The following is a 25759-nucleotide window of genomic DNA, read 5'->3' as shown; positions in this document are numbered from 1 at the left end:
TTTGTTGTTACAGTTGCTCGTACAAAGCCTAATAGATTTGATTTAGTTGCTTCTGCTGTTGTTCTCACATAGAATGGCGCGCACGCATTCAAGGAGTCCCTTTCCACAAGTGCTAGAGAGAGAGTACTAACGTATCGTGGTTGCCCTTTCCTCCTTCTCTCATAAGTTCTCTTTTTCTGCTTTCCTGCTCTACGCTGTTACGGCAGTAACGTTCGAATCTTCACCCATGACCTGATGAGCCTGTTTCAACGAGAGAAGCAGGGATAGTTCGCATTTATACGCCTCATTTCACCTAATCAGAGATTGAGCACGAGGTTAGCTGGGCGTCGCCTGTCATCCGCAAGCCGCGAACAGAATACATTGTGCGCTGGTTTGAGTGTTTTTTCAAGGCAGCATGAAATGTTCTGCATCACTGTCATTGCAGAGTGGAAGGCTCTTTAAACAGAGTGGAAATTCCGACATATCCGGCTGAAATAGCTGTCTTTATAGGGTCTGACGCGCGAAATTAATTTTTAGCTTCACTATGACTGTTTATCCATAAACTCAGCAACAGTACGAATTATGAGTTTAAACGGCTAACAGTACGAATACAGTAATCACACTATAACAGAGTGAATGTATGTCGGCCTTCAACTCTAGCCAAGACGACGAGGACATATTTAACTACCGAATAAATCCGGTGAATCTAACCAACGCCTAGAAAGGAGTGGTCATAAGCTTGGATGCTTGAGGAACTCGTCCAAAGTCGATATGACGTCGCATGGTTTCAACTTGCTGAACACGTCCTGGAACAAATACGAGGCGCTGTTAAATTTTCAAGCAGCGCTACTTAGCATCGTTTCGCTTACCTCTAACGAAGACTGATCATTTGTGTCAAGTATTTCCGATTTTTTAGAACAAACTAAACTTGCGGCTGCGACTGTAATAAAGGGAAACATATAAATAAAAGTGCTGGCCATCGTGCACACATATACCTTGCAGAGATAGTTGACAGAAGCTTTTTACCTCAGCAAGGTATGAAATATTTTCTGTCTGTTACATTCTGCTCTGTGTCATATCCTTTCAGACAACATACTGACTACAATTTTTTTTTTTTACAAATCACATGGAACGACACCGCACCGAGAAGGCACAATTCGATTGAGAAATGGGTTACTTCTGTGACAATGAAAGAAAGGTGTTTCGAATTGGTTTTCAGGCCTACTAAAAGCCAAAAGTTCTCAGAAAGAGCAATAAACAGGAATGTTAACTCCGAATTTCAACGGTGCGCGATGGCTGGAAGCCATCGGCATTGTGGCAGCAGCATCTGGCTACAACAAATACAACCAACCGTCACGTCACGCCATGTCACGTTTTCTGTGGTGGTAACTTTAAATACCGGATTACTCTTCTGACGTTCTCGCATTGACACATTAAAACCTTTTGCGCCTAATTGGCCGTAACCTTATGCTTCCATCGATGGTAACCTTATATGTTCTTGCTTTTTTGCATATAGAGCAGACGCTGTGAGAGTTAAGCTACGGTCTATGCACACGCCGTATTTTTCTTTTTTAGTGAGCGAATTTACCAAGATTGACAGACAACATTCTTGAACAAGAAAAGTGTATGTGCTTATTTTCTACAAGTCTATCTATATACGTATGCCACAGGCGCGTCACAAGGTACGCGATTTAACAGGCTATGTGCAAGAGCTATGAAATCACTAAAACTGCTTGCTATGAGGACACATACTCCAGCGCAAGCCACTCAAAAACAAACAACGTCTCAAACGCCAATTTTCTTTTAATAAAAGCGTAAAACCTAAATGGACACAGAAGAAAGCAATTATTGCACATTCTCTGGGAGCTGTGCTTTTCTTTTACTTTCCTTCCATTATATCTCGTCTGGTTTGGGCGCTGTTATGCAATGCAATACAGAATGAACTAGGCTAGCAGTATGCTTAACAAAAAGGCTAGATTCTCGCCGAGATCACGGATAGCAATATATGTTCAGATGTTTATGCACGTACGCCCGCAGTAAAGAAGAAAGTTGTAGAACGCAGTGTCACCGAAAAAAATGACGGACGATTTAGCTTGGCTCGGCCAGATTCGAATTCGGTGCGCCAGCACTTTCATTTTCACTTCGCTTTCGGTTCGAGACTCGGTTCTCAAGGTCAAGTAGGCTTCATACAAATATCGGCGAAATCGGCAAGTGGGGGTCTTAGTGCTAGGACACTAAAACTGGAAGGGACACTTAAGCTCCGCCTTACGGGTATGACGCGAGAGCGTTAATGGATTAATGCCCATCAATCAATGTATACTTTCCATTCACTGATCCCTGGGAGTCCTCATACTACTCATTGCGCAGTGGTTTAGCGCTTAACCGATGCAGCGGTTATGGTGGTCCCACCTGCTACTTCTTGGGGCCGCCAATACTTCAAGCTTATTCAGACGGACAGTGGCGAAATCTGTGAGTAGGGTCTTAGCTATATATAGCACATAGAAAGTGGTTTATGGAGTTTAAGGGACGCCGTGGTGGAGGCCCAGGATAATTTAGACCACCTGGGGTTCTTTAACGTGTAACTGACATCGCAGAGTACACGGGCCTCTAGAATTTCGCCTCCATCGAAATGCGACCGCCGGGATCAAACTCCCGTCTTTCGGGTCAGCAAATGAGCACCATAGCAGCTGAGCTCTGAGCACTGCGGCATGCTAAAAGGTTTCATTTTGGCGCCGTCTCATCGCGAATCTTGGAATAGATATATGCTGCTTTATACTGATCACATCAATTACACAGCGCACCATTAAATCTCAAGAAATGCGCGCTAGATCCTAAGTCGCGTACCGTGGACATATGAAGGCGGGATACAGCATGACGGCATTGCGACCAGTATAGTTAAACAATAACGTGCGATGTCGGTGGCAGCGGTAAGTGCGTGCGTGCGGGGAGGGGCTTGTGGAAAGGTAGCATGTGGTATACGCAGTGAGCAACGCAAGTTTCAAGTTACCAGGCAGTACGTAGACTGAGTCGTAGCCCAGAATCCTGTCCCACAACCTCAGCACTTCTTCGGCTGGCAGGTGCGCGCAGAAGGACTGCATTAACATCTGAAACACGATGGGTTGCCTGCGGTGTTTTAGAAAATACAAGGATCTTTCGTGAGACAAAAAACATACATTTGGAATGAGTATCTCCGGAGACGAAACGAAACCAACCTACAGATCGACATTCTTGGAAGCCAGCGCAGGAAGAAACTCAGGCTCCCTGTACTGGACCAACCTCTCGAATGTCAAGAGCAATGATACTATACCCTGAAAAGGAAAAAAATTCAGAATATCTGGTGACAAATGGCTACCGCCGAGTAATTTATTCGGACTTCCACATGCTTTCCAATATAGGGCTCTCTGCTTACGTATCTGCTGAGTTTGAATCAAGTGCGAATGGTTGAGTTCGCGCCACAAGGACAGGTCTCCAGCTGACGTTACCAGCACCAAATTTCACATAAGTTTTTTTTTCTAGAAGCCTTTTTGTATGATGAGGCTATGATCAAGATTTTAGTCAGGAATATAAATCACAATCACAAATAATAGATGTTGAAGCCAAGCAATGTCACCCGATTGTTTCTGAATCAGCCAACGCTAGCTATTACTTTTTGTTGTTGCGGGCTTAATTCATCACTGTACTGTTTTCTAATACTGCAAGCAAGAAATGCGCGATTTACCTGCAAAATGCTCATACAGCTACAAAGTTAGCGTGCGAGAGATCCACAATCTTTCCCGCGATTGGGAACTGTGTCTTATCTTGCGTTGCGCTTGAGATTGCTTGTCTTTTAGAGGCACTTCATTTCTTTCTCCTTTTTTTCCCGTATCCTGTGTCCGATTGCTGGAGCGAGATGACCTCTCACCTCTGGATCCGACGAAACAGCCATCAGCTTGTGGAAGTAGCGACAGTACATTTCACGGAACACGGCGTACATGACACCCACATCGGCATACATGAAGCACAGGGGACTCACTGCAACGAAGAAGATGCGCACGGCCAACGGCGTTCAATCGCTGCCCCGCCTCCTTTCTCCCCTCTTGATTCTGAGAGCTATAGTGAAACACAACTCAAAACGAAGCGGCCCTTCAAAGGAGGCCCTCCAGCCAATGGAGTCGACCGATTCTCAAGACGTCCAGGTCAATCCCCTTGGAGTTGCTAGCGTGGCATCGCAGGAGGTGATAGATGAAAGGGGATTAACCACGGCTTAATCGGCTTTACCGCGACTTCATGAAAATTGATCAATGCCATTGTCTGGAAGGGCTCCTTTTAGGGCATCCTGCTTTGTTCTTGAGTTGCATCCCACTATAGCTACCTGTGTATGTTAATCTTCGAACTAGAAATTTGCGTATGCTTTGTTCATTACTGGACTTTAAAATCATAAAGGCCACAAATCTGCATGATGGCTACTGACAGACTATAGGCAAACTTTTTCTAAAAGGTAAGGCCGTAATGCACTAACTGTTTGTAAACAGTCCATAGGATTTCTCTGTGAACAGTCTACAGACTTCGCAGACGTCCATGGTCTGTCTCAAAAATGATTGTAAGGTAAGTCCTATAATTAGCATTATTGTTTTAGTAGTAACGATAAGCACGGCAATAGGTATAACTCACCGAGCAAAGAAAACCCGTAAAAAGGAACGACTCCGCACGGCAGTTCAGCCCGCAATATAATGGTCCCGAAGGAATTCTTTCGTTGCGTCCTTCTCGCAACTTGGTAATCTCGTGTGAATGCCAACATCACCTGAAAAATGCGTGGGCAAAGGAACGAGCGCAATCCACTTTTATTTGTCGCACCTCCAGAATAATCATTGGACGTAAAGTTTGATATTTAAATTCATCGCTAATGAAATCTACATTTTAAAAGACACAAATTGTTGGCTTGTTTTAGAACATGCAGCTCACCTGATAGCAACTGTCATCAAAAACAAAATACTCGATGTCGTTCATTACGCCGTCCCGTACGTCCTATTAGCAAATGAAACAGGTTTCTTACTCGTTGTGATCCAGGAAGAATGTCGTGATGACTAGATAGTTCACATTGCAATCACCTTTATTATAATCTGGTCCAGAAGCAGCTCATATCGAATCACCCTTTCCTTAAGGTGATCAAAATCTGCATTAGCCTGAGTAAAACAAGACCATTTATTTTTATTTTTATTTCAGTCCCACGTAGAGCAGAAACGCAGTCAGCCATCCTTAAATCTAGATTCGTGCGCCTCTGTTTACCTTTTCTTGCGATGAAATGTCAAGCACCCTCGACCAGAAGAGCCTTCGCATGCAGTGCGGGCAGCCTCGTTTGAGAAACTCCCTTGCCGCAAGATGGTCGCTGGTGTCGTATACTGCAAAGTAAGGATGAGCAATATTTGTTTGCCACCCAAGCTCATTCAAAAGGATAAGGTAATGCGGACTGAAATAACTTAGCCTGCTTGTGTATGGAAGAGTGAATGCGAATCTAAAACCGGATGAGAATTGCAGCTTACAGGGACCTCGAAACACCCACTGAGGCGAGCACATAAACTCGCTCAGTCACTACATTGTGTTGTCATGGGACACCTCAGCCAAATAATACACTTCTGCACGCAGCAGAGAACGAACAATCGCGCACGAACATTGGGGAGCTCTTTCCGGCAACTTTTTGAAGCTCACTCTGCTCCGTGTCGGGCGTCGGCGTATGTCGTTTAAAATATGGCTATTGGTTAGGCTCTTTCTATAAGTCATTCAGCTACCCTGACCGCGAAAAGCTCCGCCTCCGGGGAATTCTACGGAGCCGAATGAGTCTGGACGACGGGGGAGCGCCGACCTTTCAACGTGCACAAAAGAGACGACAGGAGAGAGAAAGGCGCAAAGACGCTGAAATGCAAATTTTGACTGCAGATAACTCCGGCGTCCTTTAACATCGCAGGCTTACCACAAGATTATTGACAGCTCCTTTCAGAGCCTCTATGAGAAAGTACGAGCGAAGACAGGAAGTGAGCGTGCGAAGAGGTAGACGCATTCAGTGTACAGTCGGGGACAAAAGTATCTGGACCACGTGTTCCTCAAACGACGCCGATAGCTCTACTATTAGCCGGTGGCTGCAGACCACACTTGATGAGATGAAAAAACAAAATTCTTACTTTCACCTCAGCAAGTGTGGTCTCCAGCCGCCGGCTAATAGCAGAGTTACTACCGGCTTCGTTTGAGGAACACGTGGTCCAGATATTTTTGTCCCCGACTGTACATCTTTGAACAGAAATTGATAACCTAAGTGGCAGAGCATTCGCCTAGTATGCGACAGTTGTTGGGCGATGCCGCCCCATACAAAATGGCTTTTCTAATATGTGCAATTAAATGTGCCACAGCCTGGCGCTCAACTTTGCGTGGGTGAAATGCTCGGACAAGCTGTCACCGCGGGCGTTCACCATAGTTCCCAAAAGGGGTAAAGTAAAACGAGTGACACCTACTAAGTTGTGCAAATAATTCGTATTCGGCGCTGTCGAGGTCCTGCGATCTTGGAGCTTCGTACGTTGGCGCCTTGAGTAGTTCTCTCTGCACACAGAGAGAACGGAGCCGATTAGCGCAGTGCTCACGACTTCATCGCCATGCTTGAGAAAATGTCAAGCAAAGGTGCACGTACCAGCTCGCAGATATCTTTGGTTTTCAGCGCAACTGACGCTTGGGTAAGAATGCTTACGATGCACGGAGGCAGCATGTTTAAAGAACAAAGCAGACAGAAAAGTGAACATTTCTCACTAGAAGCCTCACAATTAGCCTCTTGCGCAATAAGTTCTTCCTGATCCCTTGCGAACTCATTTAACATGCGCAGAACATTGTGAGAACTCATTTGTTTAGCTTTCCTGCGCCAGGTGCCACCAATAACTACGACGAGAAAAAAAATATTATTTAGTCCGGAAATTTTGGTCGCGGTTCGCTGTTCTTCCGGGCTCGTAATGGACAGCGGTGTCTCCCAGTGCTAAGTTTTAACATTCTGTATTTTGGGTGCTGCCGTTATATTTCGGCAGCCGCATGTAGTGGGATATAAGGTTGGTTTGTTACCGCACCAGGGGCATTTGCTTTGATATTGTGTGGATGAATTTTGTTTACGCTGTGAAGATTCGGAGCGAAGTCTCTCTGTAATTGTCTGCAGCGAACCGACTGTTTCGTATTGAGCCTCGGGTGAGGCCTTGGGTATCGCGTGCGGGCTCCCCGCAAATAGAGAGTTTTAGTTTCACGTACGTAGAGCTGTTACGGGTGATCAGTGCGCATGCGCAGAACGCAAAGGGTATGCGCGAGTCTCACGTACGTACGTGAGATTCGGATTTTTACGTTGCGGTCTTTGCGTCGCTGCGTACGTGGCGTTGACAAACATGGCGGCGCCTTGCCCGCCGCTTCAAAGCGATAACAGCTTCGTCGCCAATCCCTCGACGCGATATCATGTTCTAAACTGTTGTATTCGCCTTCGATTTGCCCATTCTTACCATACCATAAGGTTTCAAGCGACAAATAGCTTTTGTTTTTCAAACAGAAGGGCGATTTTTCAGCTGTTAAGCCTGACGAAGTAGCGTTGGTCGTCGTCATAACAACGGTCTCGCGAGATCTCAAACTGCGAGAGCTCCAAACCAGCCAAACATAGCCAAACCGCCAAACACGAGAACAGACCGAATGGCTTGGCTTAAAGACTTGTCTTGGATGATTTAGGCAACAACCAGTGTATGTGCTTCTTAGTAGATGGCGCTAGGAGTAACGCGCGGCGTGCGTCGCGTACGTGTAACTATAAGGGTTTCAAACGACCTGCGTGCAGGCTACGTAGACTTCTCACGTTTGCATACGTGAACGCTCTACGCACGTGAAACTAAAACTCTCTAATGTTCTAAGATGGCGCAGTACGTTTGAGTGATCGGGGTGGGTTCCTGTTCGTCGTATGCCGCTGGGCTGATGTGGACCCGAGTGATGGCATTGGCTACTTGGTTGCTCTTGAGGTCAGCGTTCCCTGGAGTCCATATAATGCGATGATGCGTCTCTTGAGACTCATATTACCTCAGGATGTTTGAGGTTCTCCTGTAGTTTGTTTTTTGTGAAGTTGCGGCTGGCGGTTTGGGGAATCCGAGGCGATTTTCAAGGATCGCACCTGTCTGTTGACCACGGCGACAGCTTGAGCAATCGCTATCTCCTCCGCCTGTGGTATGGGACAGTTCGAAATGACGACGCTAACGAGCTCACCGTAATTAGCGTCGACCACAGTAGCGACCATGGCTGGGCTGTTGCAGTAGCTAACGATGTCCACATATGCGTAGTTGGGCTCACCTGTACTTAGTTGCTGTACTTTTTGAACTCTGGCTACTCTTCTGTCGTGGTGTAGGTTTGAGTGCATATGGCGAGGGATGGGAGCGACTGGGCAGCTGGCCCTGATCACAGCCGGAGCACCTCTGGCCTCCTTCATTGTGCCAATACTATCCATGTAACCAATATTGGTAAGGAGTGCCCTTCCGGTGGAGACTAGGAGGTGTCACTTTTTCTCTGCGATGATCTGTGCTTCTTTGTAACCTATGAAAGTGTCGGATATCCTAAGGTCCATAAACTTGCTGGTGGAGGTATTTATTGGTAATCTGAGTGCTTCTTTGAGTGTTTCCCGTAGGATGGTTTCCACCTGGTCCTGTTTTTTTTTTTTAAAGCGAAAGCTTTACTACGCCAGCCAGCGAGCCATTTCGGCTCGTCGCGCACTTAAGCCGTATGCCATATGCGCTGGCTCACGAACGACCATGAGCCGCTGTTGCCTAGCAACGCCACAGCCGCGTTCCAACAGATGGCACCGCCGTCGACGCCGCTGCCGTCGCCGCTCGCTCCACCAGATGTGCACCACCGGGGTAGAGGAAGAGGAGGTGTCGCCTCGCGGAGGATGGGGTATATATATATATATATATATATATATATATATATATATATATATATATATATATATATATATATATATATATATATATATATATATATATATATATATATATATATATATATATATATATATATATATATGCGCTTCGCCTCAGTGTATTGTAGTCCTCATGGAGAGCGCGAAAGATATGCAACAACGACAGAACGAAGCGAGGAAGAGCCAACGCTCCCAAGAGACGCCAGAAGAACGCGCAGCACGACTCGAGAAGCGTCGTAACGAAGATGCGGCTAGAAGTCGTGACACGTCTCTGAGTGACTCTTCAACTGCGGAAGAGACCGGTTTGAGCTCTTGAGAGCGTCAGAATGAGACGCTGCGTAGACGACGTGCCGAGAAAACGAAGCTTTCGCAATTCAACGAGGGTTAACCGGAGCTAAACCCCAGCCAATTTTTTCTCTTAATATTTTGGTAGGGAAGGCTATAAGTGCATCTGCTTACTACTAAGGCTTATATGAGCTTGGGCATGTCCTCAACTTCGAGTCCTTTTTTGTGGCTGCCTGTCCAGGAAATTATCCGAGCCACGTGTGAGACGTACGTACTCGGACAGCATTTTGATGGTATAAACTTCCACTCCCGGTGGATTGCAGCTGTATCCGTAAAACCATTTTTGTTTGCATTTCCGCAGTGGATGTGTCCTAACCGGAGATCCGATCCAGCTGAATGGAATCATAGTAGCGGGACTTATGAATTCGTATCACTTGGGATTTTTCAGAACAGCAGCGCAGTTCGCAGTCCCGTGTGGATTGGGCTATAGTGTCGACTGCTGCGTGGAGTTTTTTGGTCTTTTCGTGCAGAGAGCCTTAGTGATAAATATTATATCGTCTGCGTAGAGTGCATGTTTAATGTTTTCTATGTCTTCTAGCCGTTCAGGTTCACTGATCATTGCACACCATAACTACAGCACGACGAATGTGACATAGAAAAAAAATTGGCAGTGGCTTAGCTCAGCTATGCCAGGATATACGAAGCGAGAGCTGCAGTTCCCCCTTGGTTACGCAGTGTCGAGCTTGTTGTTGTGACTATAATGGCAAACATTGAAGAAGTATTCGGTGAAACACATTGTATATTCATTCAATTGTTTTGACAGAGATAAACACTGCCCGATGATCGGTAAAGTAACAAGCAGTAGTCTCAATGCTGCCTACACAGTATTTAGACTGGTAGTTTTTTCTCAGATACACAAGGTTAATGGTAGTTCCCCACTGCGTAGTCTGAATCCGACGATCGCTAGCTCCATACGAAGCGATTGCGATACACCGAGTCGTGTCACCTCAGCTTTTATACACACAGCCGCACATACGCAGTTTATCCACACGACCTCACACGCGGCGCCGGCCAAGCTCTGACGTCATGCGCCGCTCACCTGCTGCCCTTCTCCGGTTGCCGCGCATGCCCATTCACGCGCGGCGCCGGCGGCCGTAGTCGGGCCGGCGCGGCTCCTCGCGCGGCGGCGGCGGCGAACTCTGACGTCATGCGCCGCGTACCTGCTGCTCCACTCAAATTTCGCGCATGCGCAGAACTGGTCTTCCAGAGGCACGGCGAAATGCTCGTCTGTGTGAGTAGCGTAGCTCCCGCTACAAAAGGGAATATGCAGGGACACAACACAGAGCTGACTCACAACTGAAATGTTTATTGCCTGACCAACCGGAATACAGGTATGTACCCAACTGCCTTTCCGCGCGGTTAAGTCCTGCCAGTGGAAAAATTTCAGCGCAGCAGTAACAAATACGAGACGAGAAGGACGCAAACACAAGCGCTGACTAACAACTGTGTTTTATTGCTCTGAGCCAGTTGTTAGTCAGCGCTTGTGTTTGCGTCCTTCTCGTCTCGTATTTGTTACTGCTGCGCTGCAATTTTTCCAGTATGCAGAACCAACTAGCCAGTCACTATGTTTTAAGCAAGTCCTGCCAGGTCTGCATCGTGGCTGGCGTTGTCGAAGGCAGCCTCGTCGAAGGCAGTCGAAGTACAGTGCCAAAACTATAGTATCTTCCCTGTGTTTGGGATGTCCTCTGGCATTCTCTCCCTGATTTTGAGAAGGATGTCTTGTGTACACAGTCCTTTTAGAAAGCCGAACGTAGTGTCATTGCCATTCAGGTAGTTATGCGGGCGAAAATGTACTACTCGCTCATAAAGGTTTCCTAGACAAGATGGAAACGATGTAGGTCGCAGGTTGTCCAGGTTTGGTTTTTTGCCCGGTTTTGGGAACATTATTGTTTCGGCGCGTTTTCACTCCGAAGGCACTGTCCCGTTTTTCCATAGCTCGATTAAACAGTCGGTTAGGTAGGTGTCCTTCTGGGGTCCCAGGACACGGACGATGTCAGTTCTGTCTCCGCCTGGAGCCATATTTTTTATGGTCCTTCGAACTGCTGCGTCCACTTCTTCCTTCGCGACACGCCGGTTTACTCTTCCATTTCGGGGCCCCCGATAGCCCCTCTCGCTGGCGAAAAACGTCGGGCGTCTTGGGACACCTCCCGGTTTTCGTTCACATAGCCGTTCTAATGCTAACGCATTAATAACGTTAGACTATCGTATGTAACACCGTAGACTTTTTGTACAGAAAAAAAAACGAACTTCACAGGGAGCTTTCTTTAGGCACGCTGTAAAAAGTCCCAAGAAAGTGTCCATTCCAACAATCTAAACAAGCATGTTCAATTGTATCTGGCTTATCAGCAAAGAAAACTGGTCATGAGCTTTTTGCTCACCTCATCATTATACACAGGTTAGCATACATTCACGCGGAGGCTGCCGCTAAGCGATACGAGGTGGTGATAGCGGGCCACTTCTCGGTTTGTTCAGTCCAGACTTCACTATTATTGTGCACACAAAAATCCAATCTTATTTTCGAGGCTAATAATTAAGTACCTTGTGTTCCCTGAATCGTGGCACAGGCCATCTTCGCTGGTCGGTGGAGACAGCAAGAAGTCAAGGAAATCCTGGGGTGTGTAGAGTGGCTCGACTGCCAACAGCTCTGCAGAAAAACCACGAACGTGCATCAAGCCGGGCGCCTCGTCCGATGGCGGCACATGGGCACTAATAACAAAAAGGTTTATTTATGGCTTTGGGGGGTGAACGTCCCAAAGCAACTCAGACTATGAGGGAGGCCGTAATAAAGGGCTCCAGAAATTTCGACCATCTGGTGTTCTTTAACGTGCACTGGCATCGTATAGTACAAAGGATTCTAGAATCTCACCTCCATCGAAATTCTACCACCACGGCCGGGATCGAACCCGCGTCCTTTGGGTCAGCAGCCGTGCGCCATAATCACTGAGCCACAGCGGCGGCTAATAACAAAAAGGAATTCTGCCGATACTTCAACGTACTGTGCACAGAGATCATTAAGAGACAATATTTTCAGTGAGCACTGACATTAGCATAACATTAAAAGACAAGAAAAGAACGGAGTGGTTCAAGCAACAAACGCGAGTTGACGATATCCTAGTTGAAATCACGATAATAATTAAATGAACATGGGCATGTAATGCGGAGTCAAGGTGACCAATGGTCCAGTAGGGTAACTTGCTGGATTCCTCTAGAAGGTAAACGTTGCAGAGGGCGGCACAGGGTGCAGAGGGTCAGGTGGGTGGAAGAGATTAGGAACTTTGCGAGAATTGGGTGGCCATAGCTGCCACAGGGCAGGGTTAACTGGAGGGATGTTGGAGAGACCTTGATAATGGTTTTCAATAAACTTCTCGGCCGAGGAGTGGTAGAAAGCGGTGACAGAGCTATCTTTCCGGACCACCGCCAGCAGAGATCAGAGGGCGGATAAGATTATTCTGGCTTTGGTTTTTATTTTATGTTTTGCGGCGAATTTAGCTAATACGCTGCCAATTTCATTTTTGCTTTTGAGGAGCGTTCCGGACGCGGCGGAAGGTACACGCTTTGCGTGTGCTCCGCGAACTGTTCCTTTTTTCTACGGTTAAGTGTGCGCCTAGATATATACTGAGGATGACTGGATACCCTCCTTAGTGGTTCTGGTGTGTGCTGAGCAGTTTTTCTGGGGCCTCGGCTCCGTTTTCAGTGGACATTAACCGCAATTCGTGGTGGCGGTGGCGTAGGCCTAACTCTGAACAGTCTACGCGCCAGTGCCTGGAACGCCAGTGCTCGGCGTTCAGCATGGCACAGTCGGACGCTTCCGCCAGCTCCCAATCTGGATACAGCTACTTGAGACCGGCGAACGCCGTGTCACAGGCGCAAAATATGCTTCAATCCAGCGTTCCGGGGAACGAGTTGGATCAAGCAGCCGAATACGACCAAACCATGGGTGACGAAGGCGGCATATCTACAACTTGGGAGCGTCGGTGCCCCAGCAAGCGCCACAATATGCCCCATGGAAACAGAGTGAGCCGGCCCCGCTTTGCACTGATAATGAGGCCCAAATAAAAGTTTAAGGCAAGAAATATTCCTCGCAACGCAATACCCCGAGCTATAGGAACGATGGCACTGAAAGATGAGTTAGCTGAGCTGGCAACGGCGCGCTGTGACGACGTCGCCAACAGCATTGCTGTCACAGTTTACGATGAAGAGCATGCAGATAAGATGATGGGTCTAACTCGTCTCGGTTACAAAGATGCAAACCATATCATCGTCGTTCCAATTAAGGTAGAACGCGAAACTCAGAAGAAGAACGCCGTGCGCGGTGTCATCCACGCACGGCGGATGACACCGCCGTAAATAGCTAGTTTGGCATTGTTCAGAGTTCCGCAAGGGACGCGACGACCTCGTCGCCAAACATGGTTTTCCCACCGATGGCGAGGAATTTCATGCATTGACCAGAGCCGGAGCGAACGGTATTTGGGAAGATATTGGCAAATATGCTAAGATAAGTTGCCTCACCAAAGCAGTGTAAAGCGTGGCTAGATCACCCATGCCGTCCCTTCATGTATCAGTCGGCCCCTACTTTTCCCTTCCTTCACAACCCAATTTCCCAACAAATGGCCTTGAGCCCCCCTTTCTAAATAAACTGCTCATTCATTCATTCATTCATTCATTCATTCATTCATTCATTCATTCATTCATTCATTTTTACTTTGCGCTGGTTCACAATGAGGCACAAGGGTCTCGTATTGTGCCGGTGTGCCAGTCGTGTAGACGATCGTGCTGGAAAAGCGCAGGTTGGAGCTGGACTCAAGCACATATTCAGGCCATCCAGCCAGCCCTAACCATAAGTGGCGGAGAATGCATGGAACAGGAACTATAGCACCGGCCTTTCCGCGAGTAAGCTGTATAGTGCGACGTTCACTCGGCCTCATCTGCCACCACTCGATAAATGTGTCATCAATAGCGGGGTCAATGCCGAAATGTAAATGAGTCTAAGCGGCTGATTGGAGAGCCGTAGGACGTAGAATGCGAGCTGAATGACGAAACGCATCATAAAATATTAAATTCGATAGAGAGAGAGGATTGGCGCACCTTCCCTCTGGCGCTGGGCAACCTTGTCGTCGAAACTGATCCGGCTAATGGCAGCCATCTGTCATGCGTGGGCGGGGACGGGATCAGCTACGAGGGGCCTTTGGCAACACCGGTGCGGAATTGCCGCTTCACTGTTTGGGCTGCACGCGCGTAGACTGTATATAATTAATGATCCTCCTGGTTCAGCCTTGGTAACGAGCTGTGGGGACCCAAGGCCGAAAAAACTGAGATGTTGGCACATTTCATATGCATCTGTTTTCCCTTTTTGGACATGGGGCAGGCCTAAAGGCGATGACTGTAGTATCATGACGTGGTCATGTCCTTCTGTTTGCGTAACGGTAGCAATATTCAGTGACTGCAGCTAAATATCCCGAATGATATTTAAAAAAAATAATCGTAGTAAGGATGATGCAATGGTCGCAACGCGGGTTGGCGCAAGTGCAGAAAAAAAACGATGCGGACAAACCTTTACGCTCCCCCCCTCCTCTTTTTTTTTGCTATTAATATCCCCGTTCTGACGACCCACGGAGATACGCCTCATTCGGCTCTTAATGTGCAAGAAAAGAGTGCTCAAGGGAGGAAACTGCCGACATCCTTTACCAAAGCCTGCTCGACGCGGCCTTATTGAGCACTGAGCTGTTAACGTAGCAGCATTCTCGATCAGTCGCATGACTGCAACTATTACTTTATAAGTATGAGGAAGGACCTCGTAACTTTTTGTAAGCACTTTTTTGTAATACATACCTTTCGCCGTATATGGTGTCTGAATGTGAAGTGACTCCTCACTGAATGCGTAATCAACGGACTGGTCTCTCCCTAGTGAAAAGGGTTTATCGGTGTTTAACGTCCCAGAGCGACTCAGGCTATGAGGGACGCCGTAGTGAAGGGCTCCGGGAATTTCGACCGCCTGGGGTTCCTTAACGTGCACTGACATCGCACAGTACACGGGCCTCTAGAATTTCGCATCAATCGAAATGCGACCGCCACGGCTGGGATCGAGCCCGCGTCTTTCAGTGCAGCAGCCGAGCATCATAACCACTGAGCCACCGTGGCGGCCTCATAGAGAATAACTTTATCGCAAGTATTATTATTATTATTATTATTATTATTATTATTATTAGTAGTAGTAGTAGTAGTAGTAGTAGTAGTAGTAGTAGTAGTTGTAGTAGTAATAGTAATAGTAGTAGTAGTAGTAGTAGTAGTAGTAGTATCATCACCAGACCATCATCATCATCATCACCATGCGACGTCGTCGTCGCAGGTGTTAATGTTGAAGAGGTGGGAATTACTTGAATAAAGGAATCAATTGTGCTTTACTCACCGATTTCCTCGCTTCCTAAGTCAAACCATCTGGCCTCTACAAGCTCTTGCTCGCCTATGGTGCGCTGCGTGAGAGAGGTCAGGAATCTTGTCTTAACAGGCGTCAACATTAGTGAGCTCAACTGCGTTGCGCTACGGCTGCCGCGAGTGCTAGACGGTAAATTTTAATTAATGCGTCATTTTATTAATTCCGTTAGTCTAAACTACAGCAAGAGTAATAGACCGGACGACAATTGCGTTCGACCATCATTACTCACATAGAAAATAGGAAATTTTATTTTAATGCAAGCGCATATTGATGCACAATTCAAGTGAGTGTAGTCGCAAGCGAAATCAGTAACTCCTGAATGCTTTCTCATTTAATCGCGCATAGCATGACCGGTACCTGGATGAATATTTCGGTCCTGATATGCACTCGTGTGTCCTTATTTGGAACACTTATAATATTGTATGTCCTTGCATTTCACGCTGCAAATGAGTGCGTGACTCACAGCAAAATTTATATCTCGGGCACCTAGATCTTTCTCCTCCTTTTTTACAAGAATACACTTAGGCATTTCTGTTTCGGTGTCACTACACCAACCTGGAACTCCATGCGTTACTTTCTTTTCCTTTCATTAACCATAAGGACCAGTAGATTTACATAGCAGAGGAGTACAACTACTGATGTAGGTTAGTTTTGTGTAACAATTCTCTCGTGAAATAAATCTGAAATCGTATTTATAATATGAAAACATTTAGAGCACTCTGAAATGGAGTGAAATAATTACTCATTTTCTGAATATATCAAACACATTTTCAATGGTAATAAGAAACTAACCTTGCGGCTGAGTGGCAACCCAAACTGTTTGCCTGTGTCTAGGAGGCACTCAGTGAGCTTGGTGTGCCATGTACTCTGCAAAGCACAACCAGGAATGCATTACAAAGGACACAGTCCATCAACTAATGATTCGTACAAACTTCATGAGTACAATCCTCGCTGCTAACTTTTCCATGAATAACATCGTCCTCAAAAAGCGCGCAAGGATGAACAGCTCACCTGACAGTCGTCAAGGAACGTCATGTCCAGACTGCTCTCCTGTGTTGCCACGCTATCACTGCTGCCGTCGCGGAAGCCATTGCTGAGTACACACTCTGAGCCAACTTGATAGGGGAGAAGAAAAAATCTTGTAATGTGATAGCTGTTCAACGGTCAACAAGAACTGCAGGGTTTTGTAACGCTGTGCGTGTGCTTGTAGTCGCCGTCCATGCGAACACCTTTTCTAACGAACAAGCGCACACCAGTTGTCTAGAGTGGAGTTTTGAAAAACGGTCAGTGCGGCACAAACCATGTTCTGTTTCAAGACAGGTTGAGACATTTAACGGCAGCGGAAAATTTGGCCAGAATGCATGCAACACGCGAAATTTAGGAAGCCCCTAGCACTATACATACCACTCTCGAGCAGTTCATCTCCCAAGAGGTTCAGAATCGAGCAGTCTGCTTCCGGTGTTTTTGTAATGACCCGCTGCAGGAAGAGGGACAGAAAAAATATTAAGATACTGTACTCAGCTGGGAGAAATTTTAGCATACGTGAGTTATTACGGAATGCTTATATAGAAAATGTTGAAAACGTATGCGAATTAGCTGTTTTGTACCGTTCGAAAAATACGGAAGTATAGGCACTGGTATATAGTTTCCCAACTTGTTTCCACGCCTTTTTTTTTATAAATCACGGCAACCCAGGCTAGCTGCATGTCGGTAGGGAATTGAGCTGTCATAAGTGCGGTGTTATATATATAGGTTAGACATGGCGTAATTATTCCACTCTGTGTTATAGCCTCACTGTCTTTTGCTAATAATTATTGCTGCCAATTACTAGATATGCTTTGGTCAACATTGTTCTTCATAAGCGCACTTGTATTCACTTCTTAGCAGTGGCTGTTTTTGCCTCGTGCCAAATGCTAACTTGTAAGCGTGGTGAGGCCCGTCAAGCGGTGTATCATTCACTGCTTTTTTCACGCCATCCCCAGTTTGCATGTACAAACTCAAATAAAGATTGACTGATTGATATGCAGCAATTCTCACGCATAAAAACGATAATAAGTGCGAAATATAAAAAAGAGCTCCCGCAACGCTTTCTGTATGAGTAGGCAAACCAAGAAATAATAAAATACCGTGGGCTGGGCGATGTAAGTGTACGTTAAAGAGCCGCATGTAGTCGAAATCACCGGAGACCTCCACTAAAACATCCCTCATAGCCTGAGACGCTTCGGTGTGTTAAAACCCGTAAACTAACCAACCTCTAAAAGGAGTATAGACACCAAATGTTGGTGGCGTGTTTTCTTCCCTGCACCAATGCGTAAGACATTAGTATACATGCATCACCACATAGTATTCGCCTACAGTCGGTGAACAATCCACAATTGAATTTTTTTTCTCATGCTGTTTTGGTTTAAGTTTGAACAGTCGCTCCAAAATGCAGTTAAGTCCACGTGAGATATAAAAAACTGCGATGTAATCACTGCTTCTTTAATATTTATCATTCCGGCTCTTCAGGTAGACTGACTTCAGCGTCATAGTGAAATAAAACGACGAAGCAGCGGTTATGTGGGGAATTTTTCATGCGTGCCTCACGTAATCTAACTTCGATATAAGAGACGCTTCTCGGGTGTTGAAATCGAAGAGATGAAATTCAGTTGCAAATTTTACACAGGACCCCTCGTTTTTGGTAAAACCCGATTTTACCCGATATTTCCACACCGAACAAATTTCTTAGAGATCGGGCTAAACCCGATTTCTATACGCGAAAATAAGCCTTCCAGTAATCTTAATTTCAGTGTGAACAAAGCTGAAGACTGAACAAGGAAAGACCGGACATCTTGTGCGGACATCAGGAGGGTGTTTTCAGTCCAGCTATCAATTTAAACTTCTTTCAAAGCTTTTAATTTATGAAGGTGCTTTATTTGAGGCCAGGCTCGAAGAGTACATTTAGGAAGCGAGATGCAAAAGCGCGGATACTGACCACACGTCTTATCGGCACCGCTGAATGAAGCGGTACACACGCTAGCGGCATACTGCTGCAAGGCTCTTGCGCGTTTAAAATGTTCAGATCAATTGGCGTTGAAATAATGTTGTAGCAGTGCACAAACAAACGGAGATATGTGTTTCACTGGCCCAGAAGTGCTACGCAGTAGATAGCAATGTGCACGGCTAAATAATTATAATAAATGATAAATTCAATTCAAATCAGCTTTATTTTTCGATATTTCACAATTTTTACGGTCTCGCAGGCCAAAAGCTGTAGCAACAGCTTGACGAGGCCTCGGAGCCGGCGGCACGCAACAGTGACAGCAGTAAAAAAGGTTCTATACAAAATATCTATTGTTATAACTAAAGAAACAGTCACATTCTATCATAAATTTACAAAAATAAGAGGCGAAGTAAATGTATAAAAAGTATGAATACATTGTACAAAGACTACCGTTAACATTCACACGATATTACAACAAAGGCGATAACTGCACACATGACGGATGAAACTAACATAGGTATGTTTAATTGCACGCGCTACCATATGATGTAAAATGTCTGATTTTACGAAAGTTTTACAAGACAAAGTGCAAAAAAATAAAGTATTTTATGTCCCGCACAAAAACGAGCGCTTATAGTAAATTGTCTTCTCCTACAAAATATGACCCGATAAAACCCGAATTATGCAACCTTTTGCTGAATAACCCGGTTTGTGCCAGAATTTGAGGCCAAGAAATATCGCCCGATTTTTACCCCGAATTCCGGAAAAAATAAAACCCGGAAGTGAAGGGCCCTCATTAGAGAGCGGTTGTAGGCGAACACAACGTGCTGATCCATATGCAGGGCGTTTCACGTAAGAATCAACACAATTAAAAAATATTATTTTTTAGTTATAAGAGCGCTTTTTTCGGCATAGCATTGTCAACAGTGACGTACATCAGAATATAGCTAAGACGCGCTAATTAGGAGACTGGTTAATTAATATTGTACAGTTATTTTTAACTATTACTGTTAGGCTCCTTAATTACTGAGAAGCGTGTAGCCCCCCACAGGTAGTATTCGTATCAATTTTTAGAATTTTTAAAACGCTGTTACCCTCGGCGCTGTGGCGCAACAAATTTTGGCAACATCGCGCCAAAATACATGCGTATTTGACAAGCTTGCAGTCAAATCAGCCTCTTCAGTGCACGTAACTCGTCGAAATAGCCAAAATTTGTTCGGCCACAGCGCCGAGGGTAGCCGCATTTTCGAAATTCTAAAAGCTGATATGGATATTAATTAGGGTGGCCTACACGCTTCTCAATAGTTAACGAACCTAGCAGTAATAGTTAAAAAATGATCCATTTAATATTAGTTAACCATTATGCTAGTTAGCACGTTTAAGCGGTATGCTGATGTACTACACCGCTGATAATGCTGTGCCGATAAAAGCGCTCTTCCAACTCAAAAATCTTTTTTTTTTATTGTGTAAACTCTGAGGTGGAAGGTCCTGTGTACTAATTGTCTTATGCACCGTTACAAAGAAGAAAACGCGTAACCAAAATTGTGTATCTGTGCTCCTATCAATGTGCTATGGTCTGCCCCTGCGTGATTGGTGAACGTTTTGCTTTTCAGATCTTGTGAACCGCTACGAAACTTACCAGCAGGAAGGTAAAGGGCAGGAATCTCAGAAATGCGATAAAAAAGGCAAATAAAAAGGCGGCAGCAGAAGAAAGTTTTAATTTTCCATTGGAAGCCGCACTTATGCGTGCGTTTTGGGCTTTTGCAGCAAGCAGCCAAAAACTGGCACAAGATACACGCTACGCTTTGAACTTTACGTTGCTCGTAAGAAGTTTTAATTACCTGCGTGCCAGCGTATCGGAGAAAATCGCTAATCGACACCACTCAACTTTCCAACGGAAGCGAGGGAGAACGAGAGCTCTTCAGTGAGAAACCAGAGGTTGTAGCCAATGTGCAGAGCTCACTCAGACGCGTAATGGATTTATTAGGCTGCTAGCGTTTAAGCAAGCGTCATCATCATCATCAGCCTGGCTACACCCATTGCAGGGCAAAGGCCTCTCCTATGTCTCTCAAATTAACCCTGTCCTTTGCCAGCTACGCCCACCCTATGCCTGCAATGCCTGCAAACTTCTTAACCTCATCCTCCCACCTAACCTTCTGCCGCCCCCTGCTGTGCTTGCCAAGCGTATATTTGATGAATTTTCCCCTTTGCAGTTCAGTATCTTAGCTGATGTCAAATTAATGCTGTCTGCGCACACCGACGACATAGAAAAGATCGAAGCATCCGTAATAAGAAGGAGTATCAAGAACGCACTCAGTCTCCCTCACTCAACCTCGACTACAAGATTACTGGCCATTGGAATGCACAACACAGTAGACGAGTTGGCGGAAGCCACACGAACCACACAGATAGAGCGGCTCAGTCTGTCTGACACCGGGCGACAAATACTGAGATGGGTGGGGCTTCGACACGACAGGGGCACCACCCCGAAAGTTAGTCTCGACAACGGGTACAGAGACGACCTCTACATCCCGCTGATGCCAAAAAACATGAGCCCAATTCACCACAATGAAAGAAGGGAAAGCAGAGCCAAGGCCATAGCTAGAGAAATGGACTCGAAACCACCGGAAACAGTGGCATACACGGACGCAGCCACCGGAAAATCTGGGGCCGCGGTCGCCGCGGTGGTAGATGCGGCAGGCATCCCGTTAATTACAGCATCGATCAAAACAAGAAATGCTGACATCGCAGAGGAAGTGGCTATTGCACTCGCGTGTGTCGGGACACAAGCCAACACCATAATTAGTGACAGCAAGACGGCCATCTGGAACCTCGCCAAAGGAAGGGTGGTGGCAGAAACGAAGAAAATACTTGAATCCAGGGAGATTTCCCGTAAGGTCAGAATTATTTGGACTCCTGGCCACGAATCGGCACCGGGGAATGAAGCAGCACACGCGCTCGCTCGAGACGTCTACTACCGGGCGAGCGCAGAGCGGCTCGACGACCCAGTACACGAGGAGCGGCTGACCACCTTCAGAGACATTTGCGACTACTATAAACTGGGTAGAAGATTCTACGCCACACCGCACACACAACTGGACAACGAACAAGCCAGGTGCCTGAGAAGACTCCAGGCGGGCAGCTATCCGAACCCACACTGGCTATACCTCCTTAACATAGACGCAAGAGAACACGGCAGATGTAAACAATGCGACCAGAGAGGGACACTAAACCACATAATCTGGCAATGCCCCTACTCACCTGGGGCTGCCGTAAACATTCCTAATGAGGAAGCTTGGGAGTCTCTCCTTCGAAGCTCAAAACTCGAAGACCAACTCGAAGCCATCCGCCTGGCGACCGAGGCCTCGAAGAACCAAGAGGTTCACCACACAGGCCTCTAGTCGCGGAGCCCCCTACTCCCTCCCAGGTCTGCGTACCTGAGCTGGGAAGGTAGGCGTGTGTCCTATATCGGTGGGAAATAAAGTTTTTCTGACTGACATTGATTTCAAAGAAGATAGCTACTCCCGCGCAAATGTCTTGCACAGTCCTGAAAGAAGATGAAGTCGGTGTCGGTAGTAGCGCGTGTTCCCGAGATATGGTTTTGTCCGCTGATGCTAATGCTAATCACTATTGCGTATGGCCACAGCGTTGGCACACTGGCAGTATTGGCTTCTGTGTAGCATCTGATGGTTCTTAGTCTCGTCAGCAAGACCACAGGGTCTGTTTAGGCAACGCGGAGTTTCGACGTACGGACCGAGCGCAGCTCGTGCTCACGAATTTGCCTGTGGGAAATCAGGCAGCGACTGTTGCGAGTTTGATCAAAAATAAAACAATACGAATCCACAGAATAGCGACTGGTCAATGCTATCAAGATGTTGATTTCTTTCGTGTGTCAATCTCTTTTTCCCTTCTGGAATGTCAGCCACTGCTTCGAGGGATCGGCCACACCCTAGATGCTTTTCACTTCAATTTGTCCCGATTCGTTTCACGGCCGACTGCACACGATTTTTTCCAGTCACCCAGCTCAAGTGAACGACATCTGGTACCGCTAGTCACGGCTACCCGTAACAGACGGGACAATGACGTTATGCCTCAGCCATATCAACGCTATGACATTCTTAGAGCACCGATAATTTCCACCGAGATAAATTAAGTCTGGCACAGTGAAATGGCACCTGACCCTATGATAGACGTCGCACTCATGTTTACTAGCCCCCCCCCCCCCCCCCCCCACGCCTCCTTCCCCCCCCAAAAAAAAATACAGAAGCACACAAAGCAATTATCGCGCGTTTTCCTTGCCTGCAAATGGTCCAGGACTTCAAAACCCGTGCTGGTCCGCAGTTCCTTCCTCGATTCTTGAGACGGCGGCGGCGATGCCATTGTTTCCGCTGTCGCCCGGCCCAGACAGACGGCGCGACTGAACCGCCCGCCACAGGGTCAGAGGGGAAGTGAGGCCGGGCCCTCTTTCCCTCTCTCTCCAGCAAGGTCACTGCCCAAGGGTAGCAGACACGAAGGGGAGCGAGCGACGACTCAAATAGCTGCCGGAAGAGCAGCCATGTATATAGTATGCACGCAAAGAGAAAGGGTGGGTTGGACATCTGGGGCACTGTCTCGCCCACGCACACCATTCGTCGAAAAGACGAAGGTGAAGTAAAAAGGAAAAAAAAAGTGTCGGCTGCTCGTATTAAGCGAGAAGTAAAATGCCGAGAACAGGTGAGCAAGTGAGCCAAATTAATGATCATAAGAGAAAAACTGTGCGCGGGGGAGATCCAGGGGGAGGAGTGGCGCGGGTACGGCGTTTTTGATGCCCCAGACGAGGCCAGCTGGTTGCATAAGCGGGCGGTCGCTGCGAAGCTCAGCCAAATGGAACTCTTTACTTAGGATAATGAGAGCAATTCCAGGGAATAAAGGCGAACGGCGCAGGGGGGAAGAGCTCTCGCGGGCTCGCTTCGCCATTAGTGCATCTGTGGATTTTTCGGCTTACGTATACACGTGGATGTTCAGCTCTCGCTTTCCACTCCCTCTTTGCTCGCCCCATTCTTATGTTATCTTCTCTTTTTACTGCTATCTTTTGCGCTCTGGACAGCGCTAAGGCGGCGGCGATCGGCGTGAGTTAAGAACGCCCTGTTCCAGAACGCCAACATTTGACGCACTTGCGGCGCCCATTCCCCCCCCCCCCCCCCCCACACACACACACACACCCGAGATTAGAGTGAAGCCACGCCCGATGGGTTGCGAGAAAATGCGAGGTCGTCAGAGATGGAGGAGGGAAAGAAACTCAGCATTTGACGTCAGGAGAAGAAAAAGAAAAATGTCATCTTTTTGCTTTCCTTCTCCCTTGTGCCTTCCACACCTCTGGCGTGTCACGTCCGTATATATAACGGAGATGCTTGACGCAGGTTCCTGCAAAGACACGTCACGACCATAGTTCCTGTCCTTTTGCCAAGGCTATTCGCTGCCCACACCGATTACTGCGGGATAAGCAGTCCTATCTGGGCCGGTGGTTGTTTAGCATGCGCGCATTGATACGCACGACAACTCTCCTCGGCTCCTCCAGGCTCGTTTTATTTACTTCTTTAGATGTTTCGTTCATTGTTTCTTTACTTAGTGAGGTGCTCTGTCGATTCCATATTTAGTTGTTCTGTTCTTTTTTTTGGGCGAATAAATAGACAGGGGGGGGGGGGGGGGGCGGAAATCAGAAGTAAATAGCATTGTGTTTTTCGCGTCACATGATCGAAAGAAGAGGTAGTTACATGACACTTCATGCAAGAGGCATGGGTTGCATGGCATCAGCGGAATCTTAATTATCAGAAGTATGTAACGTAGTAGCAGGGCGTGCTGACTTTCAGTGCATGAAAAGATACTTGAGGAACGCCTTAATCGAGTTTCATTAATGAATTTCACTCACCAACGTGCTCAGAAATCTAGGTACATCGTCCCTAATCGAAACATGGCTGCCATACTGAAGCCGAACTCTGCGACCTCGTGCCTTACAAACGAAGTATGTCCGATGTATCAAAAATAAGTAATTTCTATTAGTTTGCCGAGTGGACGAAAATTTAAAGGGATGTTTCAGTGTGCAGTTTTTCGGGCGCTGGCAGTAGTTGGCAGATATGGCGAATCCGAAGTGAATTCCGCCCTGTTACGAAAGGACACGGCGTTTACTTTTCCCTCTGTGTCGATGTCAACGGGCGTAACGTCCGCACCGAAAGGCGTTCCTCGCTAACGCTGTCAAGCAATGTGTGTGTCGATCGTGCCACACCCTCTTATTAAGCCCGGGCTACTCGGCAGGCACGGGACCCAGTCCGACAGCACAAGTGTCCGCGCACTGACCATAGGCACTCCAGACGCTGTAGAGTCCATAATGTGCCGAATGAAACGTGACGAGCCTCCGAAAAACCGTACGCTTGGCAGGGGAGCGGTCATTAAGTGCGAATTTCGGCACGGGCAACGACGCACACTCGACCAGACCGTGATCGAAATTGAAACCCACGTAGTATGCGGCGTGCTTGCGCGACCCATGCTGTACAGAGGGGGAGAGAGCAGTGACAGCGGTCCATTAAGCGAATGAACACAGAATGCGGAGAGGTGGGCCTGTTTCCTACCCGTGGCCGCTGTAGAACATCGCAGATGAAGACACGTTGCCCACCGGCCTCCAGGTCAGCCGGGGCATCCCTCCTTCCGGTCACGTCTGCTGCCACGGGGTCATAACTTCACGTCTGCCTCGACGCCGTATCGCGTCTGCCACCGCAGGCCACGGAACACGTATACACTATTAGAATTGCGTGAATTATTTTTGTATTTTTCTATTTCGTATATCACGAACTGTTTGTTAGAAATTGCGGCAAAACCTTATTTTCTATACCACCGCCATAACAAAGTGTTGTCGCCGACTCTAAGCAGTTGGTTCGGCCTCCCACTCTATGTCCGTTGCCCCATGTGTTCGCTGCGCAGTGTAAATTTCCCCATGTTCGTTGCCCCTGGTCATTGCCCCAAGCCCGTTTTCCCATGTCCGCTGCCCCAAGAACGTTAGCCTGTTACAAGACCATAGCCCTTGACCTTTGCTCTTTCC

The 25759-nt window shown here is 47.0% G+C and overlaps 1 protein-coding gene across 3 annotated transcripts; it reads right to left on the bottom strand.

Annotated features, from left to right (window-relative positions):
* Positions 1-42: 42 nt before the first annotated feature.
* On the bottom strand, positions 43-23112 carry LOC144127583 (TBC1 domain family member 19). 3 transcript variants are annotated; one of them, XM_077660565.1, is made up of 17 exons: positions 22987-23112; positions 17109-17181; positions 16716-16819; positions 16497-16571; positions 15678-15741; positions 11810-11915; positions 6635-6686; positions 6462-6546; positions 5245-5357; positions 5067-5141; positions 4921-4983; positions 4630-4759; positions 3881-3990; positions 3196-3287; positions 2987-3102; positions 849-919; positions 43-785 (listed from the first exon to the last, which is right to left on the bottom strand). In XM_077660565.1, the coding sequence occupies exons 1-17, from the start codon at positions 23065-23067 to the stop codon at positions 711-713; spliced, it is 1485 nt and encodes a 494-aa protein (XP_077516691.1). In that variant the 5' UTR covers positions 23068-23112; the 3' UTR covers positions 43-710. The 3 variants fall into 3 exon arrangements, 2 of the variants coding, with proteins under 2 accessions (XP_077516691.1, XP_077516692.1); XR_013313546.1 differs by lacking the exon at positions 43-785 and having other exon boundaries at positions 905-919; positions 3192-3287; XM_077660566.1 differs by lacking the exons at positions 4921-4983; positions 5067-5141.
* Positions 23113-25759: the final 2647 nt, after the last annotated feature.

This window comes from Amblyomma americanum, chromosome 4 (assembly GCF_052857255.1).
Source record: "Amblyomma americanum isolate KBUSLIRL-KWMA chromosome 4, ASM5285725v1, whole genome shotgun sequence".
Taxonomy (NCBI): Eukaryota; Metazoa; Arthropoda; class Arachnida; order Ixodida; family Ixodidae; genus Amblyomma; species Amblyomma americanum.
The sequence above is the reverse complement of the archived record's forward strand: the minus strand, read 5'-3'. Positions and strand labels throughout refer to the sequence as shown.